The following is a 20,871-nucleotide window of genomic DNA, read 5'->3' on the forward strand; positions in this document are numbered from 1 at the left end:
GCGGAGTGGAAACACACAGAGAGGACCTCAAAGTTGTTTGATGTTTTACAAAGTAACCGGCAGTAAATATGTTTTCATGTGCGCAAACCATATTGGACATGAGTGAATTGCTTTTTGTAACTGTATGTGTCAACATAAAGCCATTGCAAAGACGGTTATAACCATGTGCTTTGCGTTTATATTCTGGATATAGTTTTGTACAGAATATGCACAATAAATTAGATACATAAACTGGAACTTGTGTGTGTGTGATTAAAAATAAATGCCTAATTTTGAGATTTTGCGTACGGCAAGGCAATGCACGAGTCATTTTAGAGAATCGGTTGTTTCAAGCATTTGGTTTTAGCGAATCAGTTTTAAAAATCAGTCTAAAATCAATCAATTTACAAATTTGCTGTTTAAAATGATTTATCTGTAACATTTCTGCAATTTGCTATTAAAGTAACGTTTCGTTTCGTCCTTTCAGTAACGTCCTTCATGTGAATTGGATGTGTTCAAAAGAGCCGACTCTCTCTCCAGTGAATTTAATTAAGGAATTGTTCAGTCAGATTCGTGAGCAAGCCGTGGGCTCGTGAACAATGTGAAAAGATCCGATCAAAAAGAAAGATTCGTTCACGAATAGGAGGACATCGCTAATATGCAGAGCCCCCTGTGTCATAGCCGATGCAAGCGGTTTATTGAACACAGAGCGGCTCCGTTTGAGCTTCTCGGCTGAGTCGAGATTATTTTCTACCTGGTCACCGACGTTGAACGTATGAACATGCTATTTTCGACGAGAGGTGACAAGTCCAACTAAAAAACGGGTAACATTTTATTTAAAATGGCATTTTGATTCAAGCGATAGTTTATAAAAACAGGTTTCTCGTTTGTTTTGATCAGCTAGCATTCTGACGTTAGCGAGCATATGTCGTAACAAGGAAGTAAATATAAGTGTAGGCTACATGGTACGACGCACAGCAAAACTAATATTTTATTAACCATTTAAATCGAGTTTATGATGCATGTTAAAATGCACGAACGTGGTTTATTCTTTGTTTCGTAATGTGTAAGTTATAAAAAATGCTCAACAACATCAATGCAAACAGTTTAGTTTAAACAGCTATAGTTTTGTTTAGTACCATCAATGATAATCGTCACTCTGAAATCATTTTTCTGTCTTTATTAGAAATGGCTTGGTTCCACCAGGCTTTACAAGGCTCAGGCCAGCCAGATGGATCCATGATGCCCCCTACAGTGGAAGATCTGTCCCATACACAGGTCTCCAAGCACACCATTACACAGTTAGGGATGCCTGATGGACAAGGTTGGTCAACACGTCCTCCAGTTTCCATCACAGACTTTCCGCCTGCTTCCGTTCCCCAACGTCTGGAGGCACTGTCCTGCACATCTCTCAACGTGGGCTCCAGAGAAGACTCCTTGCCGCTGTCTTTTGTGACGCTTCAGGAGCAAAGATGTGTATTAAGTTGGTTTTTAGGATGGAACGCTGTCCAGAAACAACGCTTTCTGGAAGATATGATTTCGAAGGCTGTGCCCGGAAAGGTGTCCAGTTTATTAGACCAACTCAACACACTGCAGGTGTTATTATTAATTTATGTGCAACTTCATTGCCTTTTCTTTGTTGTGTGTTCATTGCATGTAAAGAAGGAATAGTTTACCTGAAAATGAAAATCTGCCTACAATTTACTCATATAGATAAGTTCTTTCATCAGAACATACTTAAAGAAATGTTCACTTTAGTGAATGGGTGCCATCAGAATGAATTTAGACAGCTGATAAGAATGGTCCACAACCCAGTAATTCACAATTCAACTATAGTCTTTCAGCTAACAACTTGTGAATTAAAAAAATGCATATTTATATGTAACAAATTCATTATTATGGTGTCGGAACTTTAAACCTTCACTTTCGGACAAAATACTAGTCCATAATCCACAATAACACATCCAGTGTAAAATTCCATCTCTGGTTGTCCCTTCACATTAAAGTACATGAAACAAATTCGTTTAGAGCGTTTTTTTGGCTATTTTCACTTGTTTTGTTGTGCCTCTGTGCATATTTCTCTCCTGATTCAGATGAGACAACTTTTTTACTTGAGAAAACTGTATTATAGATCAAGGATTCTTAGCTGTAAGCAACTTGTTGAAGTTATAAACATCTTAATAGTGAGTTTATTACGGATATGCGTATAACGTACCAAGATGCTAGTTGATGGACATTTTTATCAACTGAATATGAATGTTCTTATCTATCTGAGGTTCATCTGTATGATAACATGGGTATCATCTTTGTCTCTGTGTTTCAGGTGAATGATCGCCCACCCAACATTTTTGAATGCCAGATAAGACTGTGGACTCAGTGGTTTGATTCATGGAGCGAAGAGGAGAGAAATGCCTTTTTGAACAACTTGGAGGAGAAGGATCCAGCCTTTATTGCGTACTTCTATAGCCGCGTTGCTGGAACAGCAGGCAGAGATTGAGGTTCTTCATACAGTGTTTTTTTTGTTGTTTGTTTTCTCACTCTTCAAAATAAAACTGAAATCAAGTCTTATATGGACTATTCTGATGTTAAAGGGCTTTGAAAAGCTATGTGCACGTGAGTGTTGTTTTCAGGCACTGATGACCCTCAGAATGTTTTGTTCAGATGAAAAAAAAAAAAAAAAAAAAATCTTATGAAATTTTTTCTAAAATAAATGTTTTTTTCACTATGTGTTTCCTCTGTGTGGATTTGTCGCTACAAGCTTCAATGACATTCTCTCTTGATCTTAAAGGCATAGTTCACTTAAAAATGAAACTTCTGGTGTCGTTTACTGACCCTCATGTCATTCTAGCCCTGTATGTTCGTTTCTTCTGCAGAAAAGAAGGTAATTTGAAGAACGTTAATAAGCCTGCTATTCAGTATACTGTTGACTTGTCCATATGAGCAAAAAACACGGAGACATTTTGCAAACTATCTTTATTGAAGTTCCACGTTTGAGAGGAAATCAATATAAGGGTGAGTTAATGCTGACAGACTTTTAATTTCCACACGAATCATCCTTTTAAATGTTAAAAAACACAACACATTAGAAACATTTCTCAAATATAGATGATTTATTAAAATGAAAGATGCCATTCAAGCATGCAGTTAAGAGTAGTATAAGCTTAAGTATCAAAGCAGAAGGCATTTTCTTTGGATACAAAACCAGACTCCTAATACATGGAGATCACTGCTTGAGCCAATCAGTGGATTTAGGTTTCTTTAAGATCAAGGGAGGTTCATTTAAATTAGCATCACTGCAGGTTTCAACATATGGATGGATTTGCCCGTGCACCTTATTGCCAGTGAAGCTAAAGATTTCAAACTTCTTTTCCGCATTATAAAAAGTTACCTTATTATTTTTAAAATCCAACAGGACTCCAATTACAGAAGGTGCTTCAGTTTGTAGTTGAATATGCCTGTCAGCATTGGCAAATAGTTTTGAACCTCTATTCTTCTGAATAACCCAATATCCAGCTGAAGGCCCATACTTCAGAATACCTTTTCTCAGAGCGGACGCCCTGGCCGCACCCACAGCATAACAATTTCTTCCGATCACCCCTATTTCCCAGTAATGCTTTCCAGAATCAAATCCATCTTGTCCCAGAACTGCAATAGCTGTGTCGTAGCGGGCGGGAGTGTCCTGTACAGGCCGGGGGAGTAAAGAGGTACGTACTTCTTTCTCATCCTGTGACAAGATTAGTCTGCGGTGGGCAGTGTTTGCGTCAAACCTCGGCCATTCTGAGGTGGGCACACGGGCGGACATTGTTATATTTTGATGCCATTTAGCTGTGTATTATAACCAGACCGACGTCACAAACTTACCATTCTTTGGAGGTTCCTTTTTTTCACTTATAATTTCTGGATGAAGAGTGACAGAAGAAATAAAACCATAAAAAACATTGTTCATTGTAAAAATAAAACCGGTAATACTTGCTTAGATAAAATAAATACCTCACCATTAAGTTTATTTACTTCCTTTTTAGTCTCATCCAGGTTTTGTCGAAGTTTCTCGTTCTCATTGGCCACACCTATAAATATTGTAAAAATATTGAATATTTTCCAGGGGCGCATGCAAAAGTTATTTGTTCCCAGGGCCGAATTTAATTTGCATTGTTTACAATATCGAAAAATGATTGCACCCCACTCACTGTTTATTTTTTTTTTCTGTTCTGTAAGCTCTGCCTTTGTTTCAGTATTTTCCTTTTGAAGTGTAGCAACTTCTTTGTCCTTCTCCCGGAGTTTCTGGTCCTTCTTAGCAAGTTCTTGATTTTTTCCTTCCACCGTCTTTTCTAAATCTGATAAAAGGGATAAAAAAAAGCAGCATTAGGCTTAGAAAATTATCAAATGAACAGTTTGTGTTTTGAATACGATAAAATCAAGATTGGGCAAAGTAAAAGCATGTAAAAACAATACTGGACTGTGTTTTTTGCTTCTGTATTTTGATTGTATTGTCATACCAGAGATTTTTTCCTGTAATACATTTTTCTCCCCTGTATTTTTCTGTAGTTCTTTTTCCAGTTTCTTCTGCTTGTGAACTAAAACAAGGGCAAGAAATAATTAAATTTGTTTATGCATGTGTGATTATATAATATGAAAAAAAACAATGCTTAGGCTAGTTAATTTTTACAGAATTTATAATTTTCTATTAGCAATTCCACAATTATTATTACCCAAGTCTTGATTTTCTTCATTTGTTTCCTTTAGTTTGGCTTCAGTTTTAGCAAGTTGCTGGTTCTTTGTTTTAAGCTCTTTCTCTAGCTCTGAACAAAAGAAAAATTTAATTGAGTAACTTGTTATCAATTGTACAATTTGTAGCATCTGCATTATCTGCATAGCATTATCTGTAGAACATATGATTGACGGTAGTATACGTGTTCTCATTTTTAAACCAAATATTCCTCTGATTTTAAGCAGAGGATGACTTTTCACTGACCTTTGTTTTTGTTGTTTACTTTTTCAAGCCCCTTCTTTATATTGTCCTGTTGCTTTTTCAGTGCATCAATGACTTCATTTTTCTCCTTCAGGTACAAGTCCTTTTCAGTAAGCTCTTTTTCCTGTTTTTTCAGTTTCTCTTTTAAACCTGATCACAAAAATGCAGTTATTAAAAGAAATGGATTCTACCTTGATATAATGGGTCAAAATTGAGGTCAAAGATAGAAGTATGTCATCATGGCACTTTTGTTAGTTTGTTGCTTTTTCATATTTTCATATTATTATTTAGCATGTCTAATCATGCTTAAAGATATCTTAAGATATTTTGAATGTCTTAAAGATATTGTATAGTATTGGAAAAGTGAACGTAATTAATTCTATAAACACATGTCTTTGTTGTTTTTAAGTCTTGGTAATACCGTCAATTTCTTCTTTGGCATTCTGCAGTGACTTGTTTTTCTCCTCTTTGACTTTCTTCAAGTCATCATTCAGATTGTTCAGCTGTTTGACTGAAACAAAAGACACAAAACTGAAATTCTTGGAATGACTAACCATGCATTGATACGGAATCAAACATGAACGTGGGATTGATTCATCTCGCTATGTTGTTGTCTTTCTTCACTACTAGATTTTCTTACTCAAAGCAGCATTTTCAGCATTTGTCTTTTGCAGTTGATCTTCAGTGCTAGCAAGCTGCCGGTCCTTTGATTTAATTTGTTTCTGTAGTGCTGAGAAAAAAAATGAAATGATAATATTTGAAAGCAATCTGCATGTTTAAGATCATCATTATAAATAAAGTTAATTGTGATGGTATCAACACGGTATGCATTTTCTCTGAAACCTACATGCAATCATATCTTTTGATTGTTGTTGCATTTTTTTAAAGTTTTGTTTGCTTTCCTCTAGCTCCACTTCTAGTTTTTGTATCCTGTCCTCTGTTAATGAAAAAAGAAGGAGCATGTCTTGTTAACAACATATTGGGTTAAAATGCATTATCTACATATCTGGTAGGAAATATGAACACATTCCTTTGGTAAAAATGATTATTTTGTCATAATGTACTCACAATACCCAAGCCTTTTCAACACCTGTATGAATTTCTTTCTATTTCTGAATACAAAACAAGATATTTTAAAGAATGTGGGCATTTTCTGGTCTTATTGTCTAATTTTACCTTTGGTAAATCGTAACTCAGCTTTGTTGTTTGGCCAATAGAGTCTTTCTAATTTCAAAAGCAATTTTTTTGAGCGAGTAAAAATCCACAGCGAGATCAGAAAATGTTTTCATTACCCACATTCTTCAAAATATCTATTTTCAGGTTCAACAACAGAAAGAAACTCCTAGGTTCGGAAAACACCTTGAGGGTGAGTAAATAACGACAAAATTGAACTATTCCCGTGAAATCACTTCCAGAATTATTCTTTGGTTACATTTACTTACTCAATTTATCTGATAGTTCACAGTTAGCCCGCAACAGCAAAATCTCTTTTTCTTTGTCCTCTATTTGATTCTTTAATCCTGAAAGCAACAAGAATACCTGTTTAGTAGTCTTTGTTTTTTAACTATTACAAATAATCCACAATCTTCCGATATTGATGCACTGAATATTAACTTACCATTTAATTCCTTTGTATATTTATCTTGAATCTTTGCTTGTGCTTGTTTTAGTTTAGACATGGATTCCTTTATCGACATTATTTTCAAGGCTGTATAAAAGAAGAAAGATTTACACAAAAAAACATTTAGAAGACACTTTTAACAACGTTTGATCAGTTTGTGTTCCCTGAGCATCAAACCCATTGAACTCACCCAGTCCAAGCCCTTTCTCTCCAGAGCTTTGCAACTGAACCAGCAAACCATTTAATTGAGCTTCCAGTTCTAAATGAAGAGAAGAACATCACTAATTGTAAGATAATGGAGTGAATGTCTTTAAAGGAAGAAATTTAAAAAAGTGGATTTCTTTGAACTTACTGCGAATCTTTACTGAATTATCTTCAGCTGGATTTTCTTGCAGCTTCCCTATATTAGTTAACAACTCAAGCACATCCAGAGCTGTAACAAAGCGTTGTGTAAGTGTGCAGTAGTCTCTCAGATGAAGAAGTCTCAAAATTGGACTCACTTTTGGCTGATATGGATCCCCCAGCCTGTAATTTCTGCTTTGCCTCCTCCAATTCTTTTTTCTTTTCTTCCAGTTCTATCCTCAGTTCTAGAAGCAGATAACCAGCAGATATTGAAAAAAGCACCTCAAACTATTGAAAGTTTTAACCCTTCCACCGCTAAAAGCAAGCATGGAATCTACACAATATTTTTTTTTCTTTACAAAATTTGTACATGTATTCAGCAAGGTTGCACGGTGTTGATAAATAAATGTGTGTTTTTGTTCATCAAACGTTTTACGGTTTCTACAAAAACATTGAGCAACAAAATTAGATTTTTGAGCATTGATAATATAATGATGATGATCGTTTCCTGCAGCAAATTTGTATATTATAATGATTTCTGAAGGATCCTGTTACACCAACAAATGAAAATTCAGCTTCATTACCTGGGAATCCTTGTTCGGTTTGCTCATCCAGGTACTCAATTTCGTCCATCAAATTTTTGATCAAATAAGCTGAAGACATTGGATGGAGAATTATGTGACAGTAAGAAAGATTGTAGCAGCATTGGGTTGAATGTTTTTTTTGTGTGTATTCTTGGCACTGTCTTTAATATTTACTATAATATAATATTTAATTACAAACCAGTTTAATTCTGAATCTTCACTCACCGTTCTTAAGAATGTCATCGTTCAACTTAGAAATGGTATTGTTATATTCAGCCTGCATTTCTGTAACACAAGTATCCTGTTTACACAACTGTCCATATCCTGTTTACAAAATGTTTTTTTGTTGTTGTTGTTGTTTTTTTTTACAGCAGATAGAATGGTAAGGTACCAATATATTTTTTCTGGAGTTCAGGGCATTCGGCGGTGTCCACACAATCTTTTCTCAGCTCTAGAGAGAGACGGAATAGGCAAGATAAAGAACTCTTCTTTAGACCATGACTTAAAATGTCCTATATTGTTAAAGACTGCAGCAATATGTTGTTTTACTTTCATTCTCAGCGCGAATTTTGGCATTTTCCTCCTCCTTCTTTGTTAGGCTCTTTACAAGACCTAAAAACACAAGTTGTGTTCTTGAATTAATGGAGAGCTCCGATGTTGATGTGCACTTTAAACAAGCGAAAGAGATTGTAATTGATGGATGGATGGCTGGATTGAACGAAACTCACCAGCTATTCTAGCATTAACTTGGGATTCTTTTTCTTGCACTTGTTGCTTCAAGGTTCTCACTTCATCTAAGAGATTGTTGATCTTTGTAACTAAGAGGACATCAGATTAAAACGTTATATAGCAATAATCGGACTAGACATAGGCAGACAAATCTTTCAATCCTGATCATTTTTTTAGCAACCAGACATCACTTTCTGATTTTGGTCACAAATCTCTTCAGTTACTTACTTTGTTGTGATAGTGTGGCATCTTTCTCTTTAAGTGATTTAGTGGCATCGTTTAAATCCTTGTTACTCAGTTTTAGTTTATCCTGAAGGTCTGTGAAAAAGAACACAATTTAATTAACTTATTTTAATCAGATAAAAAAAAAAAAAAAAAGATCATGAAAATCAATTCATGGTTTGCTGCTATACCTTTAATATTCTTCATTGCATTCCTTTCAGTTGTGTCTTTTTGTTTTTGCAATGTCAAAACTTCTTTCTTCAGCGCAGCAATATCTTTCTCTGTAAACCAAGCATTTTAGCTTAGATCACCATTTCAGTTACCGAGCTCTGAAAACTAAAGGTTTCACTCACGTATCTGACTGACGTCACCAGATGCAGCAGCCAGCTCTTTGTTCTTTTCATTCAGCAAAAGTTTTACGTTATCCAGTTCCTTTTGAAGCGCTGTCCGAAATCAGCGTATAGCAATATTAAGAAATGTTACAGCATTATTTACACCTCTTTTAAAGTATTGAAACGTATCGATGCCAACCAGCTTTCTGGATCTCAGCCTTTGTAGTAACAGTTTTCAGCATTTCTCTTATCCAGGTTACATCAGACTGGAGAGCGATGATTTTCAGCACTGAGACAAACAAAATAATAGTAATATTGATTAAATTTCTGAACTCAAATAGTACAGAGTACAGGTGATTTGAGCTTGTGTAATACTTATAAGGCATTAGAAAGTGTAATATTACACACATCTGTGAGTGTCAAAGTAACGGCAAATAGCAAAAAAGGACGATAACTCTCCACTAACTTGGTTTTGAAGACATTTTATCATCTAATTTGCTTATCACGTTCAGGAGATCCTTCTGCAGACCTGAAATCAAAACAGAATACGTGTTATAAGCTTGAAGTCAATTTACACCATTAGCACGGATAGCTGACCGATTATGTTATTAATAAGATATTCCAAGACCCAAACCAGCTGATTCAACATGTTAAATCTTCGAAAACATGCGTCGTCATTGACCAATACAAACAGAAGCCCGAAGAGGAAAACACACTATGAACATGTTTGTCGGTGTCTGTCGATATGGTCTGAATTGGCCTTTTTTTCACATCAGCATAACTACTGCATGTTTACCACTTTATATACTCACTGCTAATTTTATTTAAGCTGTCTGGATCTTCACTCTGTGTCTTCCAGATTTCCTCCATCTTCGATATCACTTCAAGAACTGGCAAGCCGAGACGAAAACATGCTTAGATGCGAGACAAAGGCCATTTAGATTTATGGTAGATATCAAGACAAAGAGTCACACTTTTTTCAGAGCTAGCGTCACTTTTCTGAAGTTCCTCCTTTCTCAGCTTCAGTTCTTTGAGTTTTTCTTCCCGTATTTGCTTCAAATCTATTAGAAATGTACAAAAAATATAAATATTACATTTCCACATGAAAATGGTTCTTGAAATGCAGCAGAAATGGTTTCAGTTGTGACCTAAATATCTGATTAATGCTGATTGTTTAAAAAAAAAAAGAAGACATACCGGCGTTAGATGGGGATGCTTTCATTTGCTTCATTATTTGGTCTATTTCAAAGCCTAGCAAAATAATCTGGAGAGCTGTGGAAAATAAATTTTCAATTAAATGCAACTGATGCATGTAGAACAATTAATACATTTTTGTGTCTAAAATTTGACTCAGCTCACCTGCTTTTGAGGTTTTATCTAATACATTATTTACTTGAACATCCAGTTCAGCTTCTGCATCTGGAAATAGACCATAAATAATTCATGATAATTGTAAAGCGATAATAGTAAGATGAATCTCTAGTTTTTTGTTTTGTTATTGTTTTTAAATCCCATTTAAATTTCTCCTGTTGCTTGCATGTGAACAAAGCTTTCATATGGCTGCTTTATGGGAGTCAAGAAAAGTAACTCATGTCTCACTCATGTACAGATTCATCGTATCTTGGCACTCTTCTGTCTTGACAAGCAGCTTTTTGCGTAAACCTGGGTATAGAAGAATATAAAGATAATTTAACAATAAATGTTTCATTTGGGGTATAGGGCAAGGCTAATGTTAACACTGCATATTGTAAATACTATGACAAACTGTGTGTTATTTTTCTCATTTGTAGGTTGAATTGGGAAAAATTATCTGCCGAATCAATTAATGCATTAATGCATAGTAGTATTTTACAGAAAAGTGTTTTTTCATCTGTTTGCATTAAGCATCCATATTACATTTGCTGTAATTGTAAGTAATTACAAGAGAATATATCCGTCTTACTTTTGTTGTCAGTATCCAGATAAAATGCCCTGTCCTGTTCCTTCGCAAGATCTTTCTGGAGATCTAAGAGGGAATAACCCAATATCACATAAACATCATAAATAATAAAGCTGCTTAGGAAAGCCTGGCTAAAAAAAAAAGAATATAATACATATAAAAAGATACTAATAATTAAAAAGCGTTCAGATCTCACCATTTATTCTAAATTCATCTGCTTCCATTTGTCCCTGTTTCGTAATTATTGCCTCCATAAACTCAAACTGGAGTTTAAGAATTCTAGAAACTAAAAGTAGCAAAAATTTTAATAGTACTGATGATTTTTCGAAAACAGAAATTAGATAAATGAAAGAAACATACTTAGCTCATCTTTCCCCCTAAATTTGGCAATCTTGTCCATTGTTTCTTTTCTTTTCCTATCAAATTCATTTGTCTGTTCTACAAGATACAAATTATCGGCAGGATGAAGTTGTGATTCCCACATCTTAATATAAAATGCAATTCATATTCATAAATCGTTTTTTAGCATGTTTCCAGTACCGTCAAGCTGAACAAGTATTTGTTTAAGAGCTGATAATTCAGCATTCAGATCTAATATTTCTTTCTCCAGTGCTGCAATGAATACATCTGTGAACACAAAACAGAAAACACAGAAAAAGGATATCTTATATCACTTATAAGCTACAAAAAACAACAATAACAATAACTTGCAAAATAAACCATACCAATTTTTTCTATGCTTTCTCTCCTCACTTCTCGCTCCTCTTTCAGATCCAACAGAAGGCCATTTTTATACTCCAGTTTGCTTATAATTACTATCAAACGTTCAAAAAGAGACGAAACAACAATACATTACCAAAAAATAAACTTGCCGAAACCATCTCAAAACTGCAACTTCATAAATTCCATGTCTGATAAGAACTGTGTGAACATCAATAATGAACTCTCACCATTCATCTGTGCTTGCATCTTAATTTTACCAGAGATACGTGTCTTCAGTTCCATTGCTTTCATTTGCAATATAACAATCTGCAGCACTAAGAACAAAAACAAATAGATTTTTTTTTCACGCTGGAATACGAAGTGTTCAAAAATTTTTCTAAATATTTGCGATCCACTTCTCTCCTTCTTATTAAACTCACCCTGGTCTGCAATGCCACCTTGCTCCCCTGGCTGTTTGAGCCTACCTTCCAGATATTTCTTTAATTCTGTAGGTTGCATATAAACATATTCGCATGTGCATTTTAGCCATTTTAATTTCTTATTTTATTTAGGCTATTCACAGACGATGAGGCTTTAGATGATATGAATCAAAAGCCATACACACCGTTAAGAGGTGTTGAGGTTGCCTTATCACTTTTCGACGTATCTGTGCTTATCTTTGAAACTAGATGAAGAAAAAATGTAACAATTACTTCAGTTTCCTTTTGTTTGGAATTGAGCAAGGTCTCAAAATGCAGTGTCAGTGTGGTATTGCTCCATGCGCAGGGGTGTATCTCTACCTGCCCTCTCGAAAATTTCAACACTTCCTGAAAATTCTGTCTTCATTCCGGCTAAGTCTCTCTCTGCATCCTTTCGACGCTTGACCAGTCCTGTTAAATTTTAGATAAAAAACTATATTCATGGGATATTTCAAGTTAATTATAAAAGTAATATTGATGCAACACACTTTCAATCTTTGTGGCGTCTCTCTCAGTGCTTATTATGGTGTCCAGCTCCTGTAGGTCGATGACTTTCTGGAGAATGTTTAAGACTGAATGGGTGGAACACAAGGGTAAAAAGCGTCAACCGAAGTCTTTTTGCTAATCAATAATCACTTCACATAAAATAAAGTATCATTATTTTACACATACCATCCTTTGCTGGGCTTGTACTGGCTTGTTTAAAAAGACCATCCAGCTCACTTTTAAGACCTGCAAACACATCAACCAATATGTTTATGAATATAAGTCCAGGATGAATTTGCAAGGTGCATATATACTTTGAGATTTGTGTAGAATAAGGATGGGTTGGCTCACCATCAATATTGTTCTTTGCTACTTTATAAGAGTCTCTACATTTAATCTTCATCTCATCAAGATCTTTCAGGAGGCCTAAAGATATAAAGATGATCATTTTACTAATAAAAAATTAATTTTGGACACATTTACAGTAGTATGTTTACTAAATATCTTCATAGAACATGATCATTACTTCATATTCTAACAAAAAATAAATCATTTTGACCCATACAAGGTTTATGTAAGCTATTATCACAAATATGTCCATGCTACATATGACTAGTTTTGTGATCCAAGGTCACACATTATTAAAAATGATTCTGAATAAAATAAAAAAAAACATAATTCAAATACCTTTACAGTCCTTAGTAGATTACAGGGTGATAATGGAAATAAATGTAAAAAACAAGATTAAGTACATTTAAAATTGCATGCATGTAAAATTAAAATGATATGTGAAAAACACACACAAAAAATTTAAAAACCGCCAAACCTCTATGGCTCTTCTTTCTCTTGGGAAATCCCTATGTGCCTAAAATGTGTGGAAAATTTCACTTTAGACCTTGTTCTCCTTGTTTTTTTACACTGCTGAAGACATTACCATTGAAATACAGAAATATACAATTTTCTAATGATGTGATTATTTAGCCTTATTTAAAAAAAGCTACACAGTGTCAATTTAAAAAACACAAGTTGAATACTGTTCTTTCTAATTTAAGTGTTCTAAGAGTCCTGAAAGACATATAATATACACTCAGTGGATTAAAATGTATTAACATGTCATATACACATTACGACGCAATCTAACCACATTTAAATGTACATGAAACCTACCATAATTGGAACATCATCTTGAGCTGAGACTGGATCTACTGGACCTAAATGCCAATCAAAATATCAACAACCATTCCTTCTGTTTTCAGAAATGAGACATACACAGCCATCAAAGCAATGCTGCTCTTACCACATTCAGCCCGTGTCAGCAGGTAAATTGACACAAAGACAGAACAAATCTGGAGATTCTCTATCCACCTCATTACTGTGTATGAAAGTAATCTCACAGCAACACTGGAGCTCATGAGCTTGTGGGCTTTATATATATATGAAGAGCACACCAGCTCATTATTGCCTAACTCTTGATTCTACGTGGTTATTTTACATCTCATGCCGGAAGAACACAACGATAGACCGACTTGGTGTAGTTCTGACTAACTCCTTATATGATATAAAACAGGACTTAACAAGATGAAAGTTTCAGCAAAAGTGTTTTGGACCAACTGACGCAAATGTTTTTGTTTTTTTTCCATTTATTCATAGTTAACCTGCACTATAGTTACATTTTACGTGTTGATTATTCACATGCATTTTTACTCCGCTGTTTTATATATGCCACAACGATAAATGTAGTTGGCTACAACACTGCCATAGCTGTTTGTAAATTTCATCTATAAAAGCATATGAAATGTATGAGCCACAAAGTTTGGCCATCAAAAAATATATTGTCCAAAACTAACTTTCAGTACCTTAACTATTTTTATCAAATAACAAATTTCAGCTCATTGCTGTAATACTGACAGTGACCTTTATTGCAAAAAACTATTCACATTGCAAAAGAGGAAATTATGTGTATTTAGGACACCCAGCCTTGAGCTTGTTGATAACAGGGTGGTTTTGTAAATGCCAATGACATGGTCACTTTTATTTGTAATGCAAATTCATCAACAGTAACTAAAAACTTGTTTCCACAAATGGATGAAAGCGCAACAGCTGCTGATAATTTGAGTCCAAATACTACTCAAAATGTAATATATTTACTGGAACACTAACAATTTGGAATTATATATTCCTTATTATATAAATTGTATATATATATATATATATAGAAATTGTCATTCTGATCATGCAGGTAACCAATGGTTTGAGTATCATCTAGTGATGAAGATGTATTCAATGGCTTTCTGACTCTTTGGCAGATATAAACCTTAATAATAAAGAGCAGAGGTTACTGGGAAACTGTGATGATACAAATCATTAAAAATGGAAATGGGTTTGGGGAACGTTTTCGTTTTTCATGTTTTTATTTGGTATATTGGTAAGTGGCGACTCTGCAGAGAGGCATCACAGTGGATTCAGCAAAAAGGTTATCTGAACTGGTGGATAGTACACAGTATGTCATTATGACCAAGGTCCTTTGGTGACCAAGTGCTCTTGATTCAAGCTCTGCTGGGTAATTTCAGTGAATGAATAATTCAGTGATTACCACCACTGTATGGGCAGTGATGTTGTTGTAGGGCCATGTTGTCTGAATTGTCTTCAGATATATATTGTGCTCTTGAGGAGACCTAGATTTTTGCTGTGTTCACACCCTTGTCCATTAATACGCTACTTCTCTACTACACAATATGCATAAAGCAATACGCCAGAATAGTATGAATAGGCTAGATAGTATTCAAAAGACAGTAGACAAAAAGTATCTGAATACCACGTTTGATGATTGCAAAGTTAGTTCTTTGTCAAATACATTACCTACTCTAGGACACAGCTCCTTTCTAACTGTCTCTCAATAAAAATGGAACACTTGGAAAAAAACACTAAGAAATGACCAACTATAGGGAAAAGCAGAACCGTATTATGTTTGGAGGTAGAATGTTCTATTTAAAGACTGCAGATTTACTTACTACAGATTTTTAAAAGGCTACATAGGTTAGGCCTAGTTGGCAGAACTGAAGAAGCATTAAAGTTACCTTGCTGTAACCAAAATGTTTAATCAGGTGAAGTTTTAATTACATTTAAAAATAAATTTATAGGAACAAATCTCGGCATTAACTTACATTTGTGTTTATGGGGTGATATCATACGATTTAATTAGTTTTTTTATAAACACAAAAATCATTGGCTTTATATTAGACGTATTACGGGAATAGGGGGACGGCCATAAACTAAACTGTCTTCCAGAAATACAAATAATTTTACCAAGCTATGCCTCTTGTTTCCTGATTGAAGTCCAGACAAGACAACACATTTCATCGGAGGTATAACCGCAGCGTTTATCAGGTAGCCTATGTGTTGTGTTTACATATAGCCTATGAATATCGCAAGACGGTTTATTAAATTTAGGCTATATGATATTTTCTAACCAGCTCTTAAAAAAGTGTCGTAGTTTAATATTTTAAACGAGTAGGACGAGATATTCTAGTTTACGTTTCAATCTGCATGGCGCTTTGCTAAATTGTGATAATGCTTCATTGTTGCATAACATCTGGGCCAGCTAAATGTCATTAGTTACATTTCTACCAACCTATTTTACCTATTTTAATAGTTTTCGCTCAGTTGAGTCTGACCGTTTTTATCATATAGGTAAATATGTACAGAGTAAATGTCTCTATGCGCAGCAAAAAAAACCTCATGTCATGTTCCTTTGCTTTGATGCGACTGAATAGCATTACTAACCAGCCCACCAGTCTGATCGCAAACCATCTCAGAAGTTGTTTAGCCATTCAGAAGTGCCCGAACTTTGATTTGGTGTAATATCACAGATCTGTCGTTACCAAACATCAGACGCCCGCCCCAAGACTTTCCTTATCGTTTCGTTCGCATGCGCGCTCCGAGGCAAACCCTGCTAAAGAAACAGCTAAAACCAGCCTAGGCTGGTTGGGTGGTCTTAGCTGGTTTTAGCTGGTCTCCCAGCCTGGCTAGACTGGTCGGGCTGGTTTCCCAGCTAAGACCAGCCTGGCAGGCTGGAAATGTGGACAGTGCCCCTCTTAAACCAGCCTGCTGGAGACCAGCTACAACCCGTCAACCATTACTTTTATGGTTTGTTTTGAAGAACCAATTATAAAATGATTCAGCGGTTCTTTACTGCATTATACATCATCTCCTCTTTGACTTCCACGATTGGCATATCAATAAAACAATGCAATGACTTTCAGTGAGTTGTTGACTCAAGAACCTCTTGGGTAGATTATAAACAAGTCATTTAAAGTGAGTGTAATTCAATTATCTTATTCTAAAGATAAGACATTGTTATTACTGGCATTACTTCGTGTTTGTCAGATGGCACTATCAGGATGGATCTGTGTGGTAACTGGTGCTTCCAGAGGAATTGGAAGAGGTATTGCCCTCCAGTTATCTGAGGCGGGCGCTACGGTGTACATCACCGGTCGTCAGGAGAAAACTCTGAAGCAGACAGCAGCTGAGGTGTGGAAACTGGCTCCTGATTGTATCATTATATTCTCGACTTACAGAAAGCGATATTGATTTCATGCTTCTTTTATTTTCATGATAACAGGTGACAGAGAGAGGTGGCCGGTGTCTCCCAGTGGTCTGTGACTCATCTAAAGAGGATGAAATCAAGGAGCTGTTTGAACGTGTCCAGCGCGAGCAAAATGGGAGACTTGACTTACTGGTGAATAATGCCTATGCGGGTGTGCAGGTCAGTCACAGCTTACTATGGAACAAATACGCAGTTTTTCTATATATTTACTAATGTTGTGTTTATGTCTTTGTTAGGCTATTATGAACAACTTGAACAAAAAGTTCTGGGAGGTGGATCCAGACATTTGGGACACAATCAACAACACTGGACTCAGGTACACTACAAATGTGGAGGTGACTAAATGACAGACTTAAAGAAAGAGATATAAAAATACATAATTCAGAATAAATTTGATCAAAAAAATTTTTTTTTGTGGCATTTATCAAATGCTGTAAAAACACTATTAATTTTCGGTGACCTTTCTGAGCTATTTCTGAGATCATGGTCACTGTTTTCACAGGGGCCACTACTTCTGCTCGGTGTATGCTGCACGGATGATGGTGGAGCAGGGCAAAGGCTTGATTGTGTTCATATCATCCATGGGTGGCCTGCTCTATCTCTTTAATGTGTCCTATGGGGTCGGCAAAGCTGCAGTGAGTCCGTGCACACATCACGGATTCTGAATCTAAAGTCATTTTCGGTGTAACATATTTGAAAGTTGGTTCATTTCAGTTGTACAGAATGCTACTTCCATTTTTAATTTGTTCGTAGACTTAATTGTAATCTGAATTGTTCATTTACTATCTTTTGGTTCTTCAGTGTGACAGAATGGCAGCGGACATGGCAATAGAGCTGAAGAAGAGAGGCGTGGTTTCTCTAAGCCTTTGGCCAGGGGTTGTTCAGACTGAGTTAATTAATCAGTTTGTATCTAGTGATGAGGCTCCTCCAGGATTTGATCCAAAAGTAAGCCATTGTTATTTGTCTCATGATAATTGCTTGATGATACAAATACATTTAGCTAAATGTCTGATTCCAATCTGTCTTTCTCAGTTGAAGCAAATGTTCAGTAAGGGTGAGACGACAGAGTTAAGTGGACGATGCATAGTTGAGCTGGCCAAAGGTTGGATTTTTTTTGAGTAGCTAAAGGAATAGTCTTTTGCAAAAATGAAAATAAGTTGATTAAAACATGTAAGAGTTGTTTCTTGAACAAGAAAGAAAAAAATTCATTTAAATGAATTATTAGGATTTGTCTAGAGGCCTTTGCTGATGTGTTATTTTCTGCTTCTTGGTGACAAACAGATAAAAATCTGATGTCAATGACTGGGCAGGTTTTGATGACCTGTGACCTCGCTCACCGCTATGGATTCAATGATGTTGATGGTACGGTGACAGCTGTTTATCTCAGAGTAATGCTGCTTTCTGTTATGATCAATGATGTAGATGTTCCAGAATGAAATTTTACTGTGCTTCTTGTGATTTCAGGTCGCAGTGTCACGGACTACACCTCTCTAAAGTTCCTCATTTCCCAGGTACCCTATCTGTCCTGGCTGTCCGTATTCACTCCTTCATTCATCAGATTGCCTCGCTCCATGCTGAGCCTTTTCAGTGGAAAAATATAATATGCCTCAGGGAAGATACAGTAGCCACTTTTCCACCATCAGGCCAAATGGTTCTGTTTGAAGAACCTTTATTTTCTGCGCCGTTCCTAGCCGGCCAGTACAGTTAGGCTTTAGTTTTCCACTGCGGATTCAATTCAAATGCTTCAGTTGTTGCCATGTCACGCTTAACAAGCTACAGAGAGAGATCCTGAGAGACGCCGACGCACCTTTCCAGGCTCACATGGAAACGCAGCTGGAACTGTACCTGACAGTGCTTACAACCGTTCGGCCCGATAGTAGAAAAGTTTCTTTTTTCTAACATGTCTTGGTGCAAAGACTGGCTATTTTTGGTAATCCTGTCATTTAAAGACAGAAATAATAAAGAAATAAAGTTGTTTCTAATATGATGATTATGATGTTATTAAGTTAAAATGTTTGTAAAATCTTGAAGACAATTCATCAGCAGATTATTGCTTTCATAACATACAGTAACCATTTTTTTTCAGTTGTAATAACATTTTACATTATCAACATTTTACTGTATTTTTGGTCAAATAATTGCATAAGATACTTATTTAAAAAAATAAAATAAAATCTTATCAACCCTAAATGTTTGAACATTCATTCACGTATAGGCTATACTAAAATATGTAAATCATATTGGGATACTATGAAAATATGACTTAACTATTGCCTATGAAACCTTACATAATCAGAGCATCTTTTTCATCACTCATAGCTGAGACCGGATCTACAGGACCTAAATCAGAATCAAAATATCATGTCATACAACCATTCCTTCTCTTGTCAGAAAGATGACAGAAAAAGCTTTCAAAACAATGCTGCTTTTCACCACTTTTACATGGTTATTTTACATCTCATGCCGGAAGAACACAATTACAGACTGCCTTAGCTAGTGTACTTCGGAGTGACTCCTTATATGATTTAAGACAGGACTTGACAAGACGAGAAGAAGAACCCAGGGCCAGAGAAAGTGTTTTGGATGAAGCGATGCAAATGTTGTGCACAGTTACTACATGTTGATCACAGACATGTATTTTTACTCTATTGTTTTAAATATTCCACCAATATAAAGTAATTTAGCTGCCTGTAAAATTGTCAGTCATTTCACTACTGTTGCTAATTGAAAACTATTAAAAAATAAGAAGACCCCAGCCTAGCATAAACCAAAAATTCATCCTTTTCAGGATATCTACAATTTGTGTAATAAAAAAGCCATCGTTTTTCTGTAATACAAAAAGTGATCCCCATTGCAAAAATAATGCACATTGCATAAGAGGAAAATATGTATAAGGCACACCCAGCCCTGAGCTTGTTGATAACATGGACGTTTTGAGTGTGACAAATGTCAATGACATGGTCACTTTTATTCACAGTTAACCAAACCTGTTTCAGAAATGGAAGAAAACGTAGAACCTGCCTATATCACTCAAATCTGAAATATTTGTATGTATCTGAGATCAAATACTATTTGTCATATATTTTAATTTTATAATAAATCTTAATATAATTAAAATCAGCAAGAAGGTGTTACTCTGAGACTATATGTGATGCTACAAACTATTAAAAATAAAAGGACAAGTAGCGTATGCTGGCATGTTGTTGACTTTGGTTTTTAATTCTCCAATAATGATTTGATGCAAGCAATGGGGGCTCTGCAGAGAGGCATCAAAGTAGATTTAGCACAAAGGTTATCTGGATTGATAAATGGCAAAGTACACAATATTTCATTGTGGCCAAGGTCCTTTTGGTGAACAAGTGCCCCACAATCATAAAGCCAATCTCTGCTAGGTAAATGTAGTGACTAAACAATTCAATGATCACCACTATTAGAGAAGTGATGTTGCTGTAGGGCCATTGCCATTTTAACGCAATAAAATGGCCATTGTTATTATCAGATATGATGCACTGTTCAGGAGACCTGGATTTTTTACTGTGTTCACATCCTGGTCCCCCACTACATCTTAATATGCTCACTATACTACTACACAGTACACCAGAGCTTCTCAACTCTGGCCCTCAAAGTCCACTTTCCAGCAGAATTTATCTCCAACTCTAACCAAACACACCTGAATAAGCTAATAAAGGTCTTCGGAATTACTAGAACATTTTGTTTGCTTGAGGTTTGTGTTAAACTCTGCAGGAAAGTTGCAGTAAGTTTCAAAAAGCAGTACACAAGAAGAGTAGTAAGTACTTAACTATAGCTGTATGTGATTTCAGACAGCTCCTTTCACTTTCTCTCAATAAAAATAGAGTACCTGAAAAGAAAAGGAACAATGA

General features: G+C 35.6%; 3 protein-coding genes across 4 annotated transcripts; 2 read left to right on the top strand and 1 right to left on the bottom strand.

The window, feature by feature from the left end:
- The first annotated feature begins 522 nt into the window (after positions 1 to 522).
- Positions 523 to 2,704, top strand: c2h14orf119 (chromosome 2 C14orf119 homolog). The gene is made up of 3 exons (XM_043257859.1): positions 523 to 803; positions 1,166 to 1,575; positions 2,303 to 2,704. The coding sequence occupies exons 2-3, from the start codon at positions 1,168 to 1,170 to the stop codon at positions 2,474 to 2,476; spliced, it is 582 nt and encodes a 193-aa protein (XP_043113794.1). The 5' UTR covers positions 523 to 803; positions 1,166 to 1,167; the 3' UTR covers positions 2,477 to 2,704.
- A 238-nt stretch (positions 2,705 to 2,942) lies between these two features.
- On the bottom strand, positions 2,943 to 20,842 carry si:ch211-14a17.10 (golgin subfamily A member 4). 2 transcript variants are annotated; one of them, XM_043257757.1, is made up of 46 exons: positions 13,682 to 13,772; positions 13,552 to 13,595; positions 13,211 to 13,249; positions 13,072 to 13,081; positions 12,736 to 12,810; positions 12,571 to 12,630; positions 12,387 to 12,470; positions 12,220 to 12,309; positions 12,045 to 12,104; positions 11,860 to 11,925; positions 11,668 to 11,754; positions 11,443 to 11,532; positions 11,258 to 11,344; positions 11,078 to 11,155; positions 10,914 to 11,003; positions 10,721 to 10,783; positions 10,378 to 10,440; positions 10,138 to 10,197; positions 9,976 to 10,050; positions 9,753 to 9,839; positions 9,591 to 9,668; positions 9,245 to 9,307; positions 8,978 to 9,067; positions 8,800 to 8,889; positions 8,638 to 8,727; positions 8,453 to 8,542; positions 8,224 to 8,313; positions 8,045 to 8,107; positions 7,887 to 7,946; positions 7,721 to 7,780; positions 7,496 to 7,564; positions 7,070 to 7,156; positions 6,922 to 7,002; positions 6,760 to 6,828; positions 6,567 to 6,656; positions 6,391 to 6,468; positions 5,796 to 5,885; positions 5,589 to 5,678; positions 5,370 to 5,459; positions 4,952 to 5,098; positions 4,689 to 4,778; positions 4,476 to 4,553; positions 4,167 to 4,313; positions 3,975 to 4,046; positions 3,841 to 3,876; positions 2,943 to 3,756 (listed from the first exon to the last, which is right to left on the bottom strand). In XM_043257757.1, exons 1-46 carry the CDS (start codon positions 13,752 to 13,754, stop codon positions 3,203 to 3,205), a joined length of 4,023 nt encoding a protein of 1,340 aa, XP_043113692.1. In that variant the 5' UTR covers positions 13,755 to 13,772; the 3' UTR covers positions 2,943 to 3,202. The 2 variants fall into 2 exon arrangements, with proteins under 2 accessions (XP_043113692.1, XP_043113699.1); XM_043257764.1 differs by lacking the exon at positions 13,682 to 13,772 and adding an exon at positions 20,791 to 20,842 and having other exon boundaries at positions 2,944 to 3,756.
- Positions 15,615 to 18,980, top strand: LOC122358068 (dehydrogenase/reductase SDR family member 1-like). Its single transcript, XM_043257834.1, has 9 exons — positions 15,615 to 15,771; positions 16,771 to 16,914; positions 17,006 to 17,149; positions 17,227 to 17,306; positions 17,493 to 17,625; positions 17,792 to 17,935; positions 18,023 to 18,092; positions 18,272 to 18,352; positions 18,455 to 18,980. Exons 2-9 carry the CDS (start codon positions 16,771 to 16,773, stop codon positions 18,589 to 18,591), a joined length of 933 nt encoding a protein of 310 aa, XP_043113769.1. The 5' UTR covers positions 15,615 to 15,771; the 3' UTR covers positions 18,592 to 18,980.
- Positions 20,843 to 20,871: the final 29 nt, after the last annotated feature.

Source organism: Puntigrus tetrazona, chromosome 2 (assembly GCF_018831695.1).
Source record: "Puntigrus tetrazona isolate hp1 chromosome 2, ASM1883169v1, whole genome shotgun sequence".
NCBI classification, from domain to species: domain Eukaryota; kingdom Metazoa; phylum Chordata; class Actinopteri; order Cypriniformes; family Cyprinidae; genus Puntigrus; species Puntigrus tetrazona.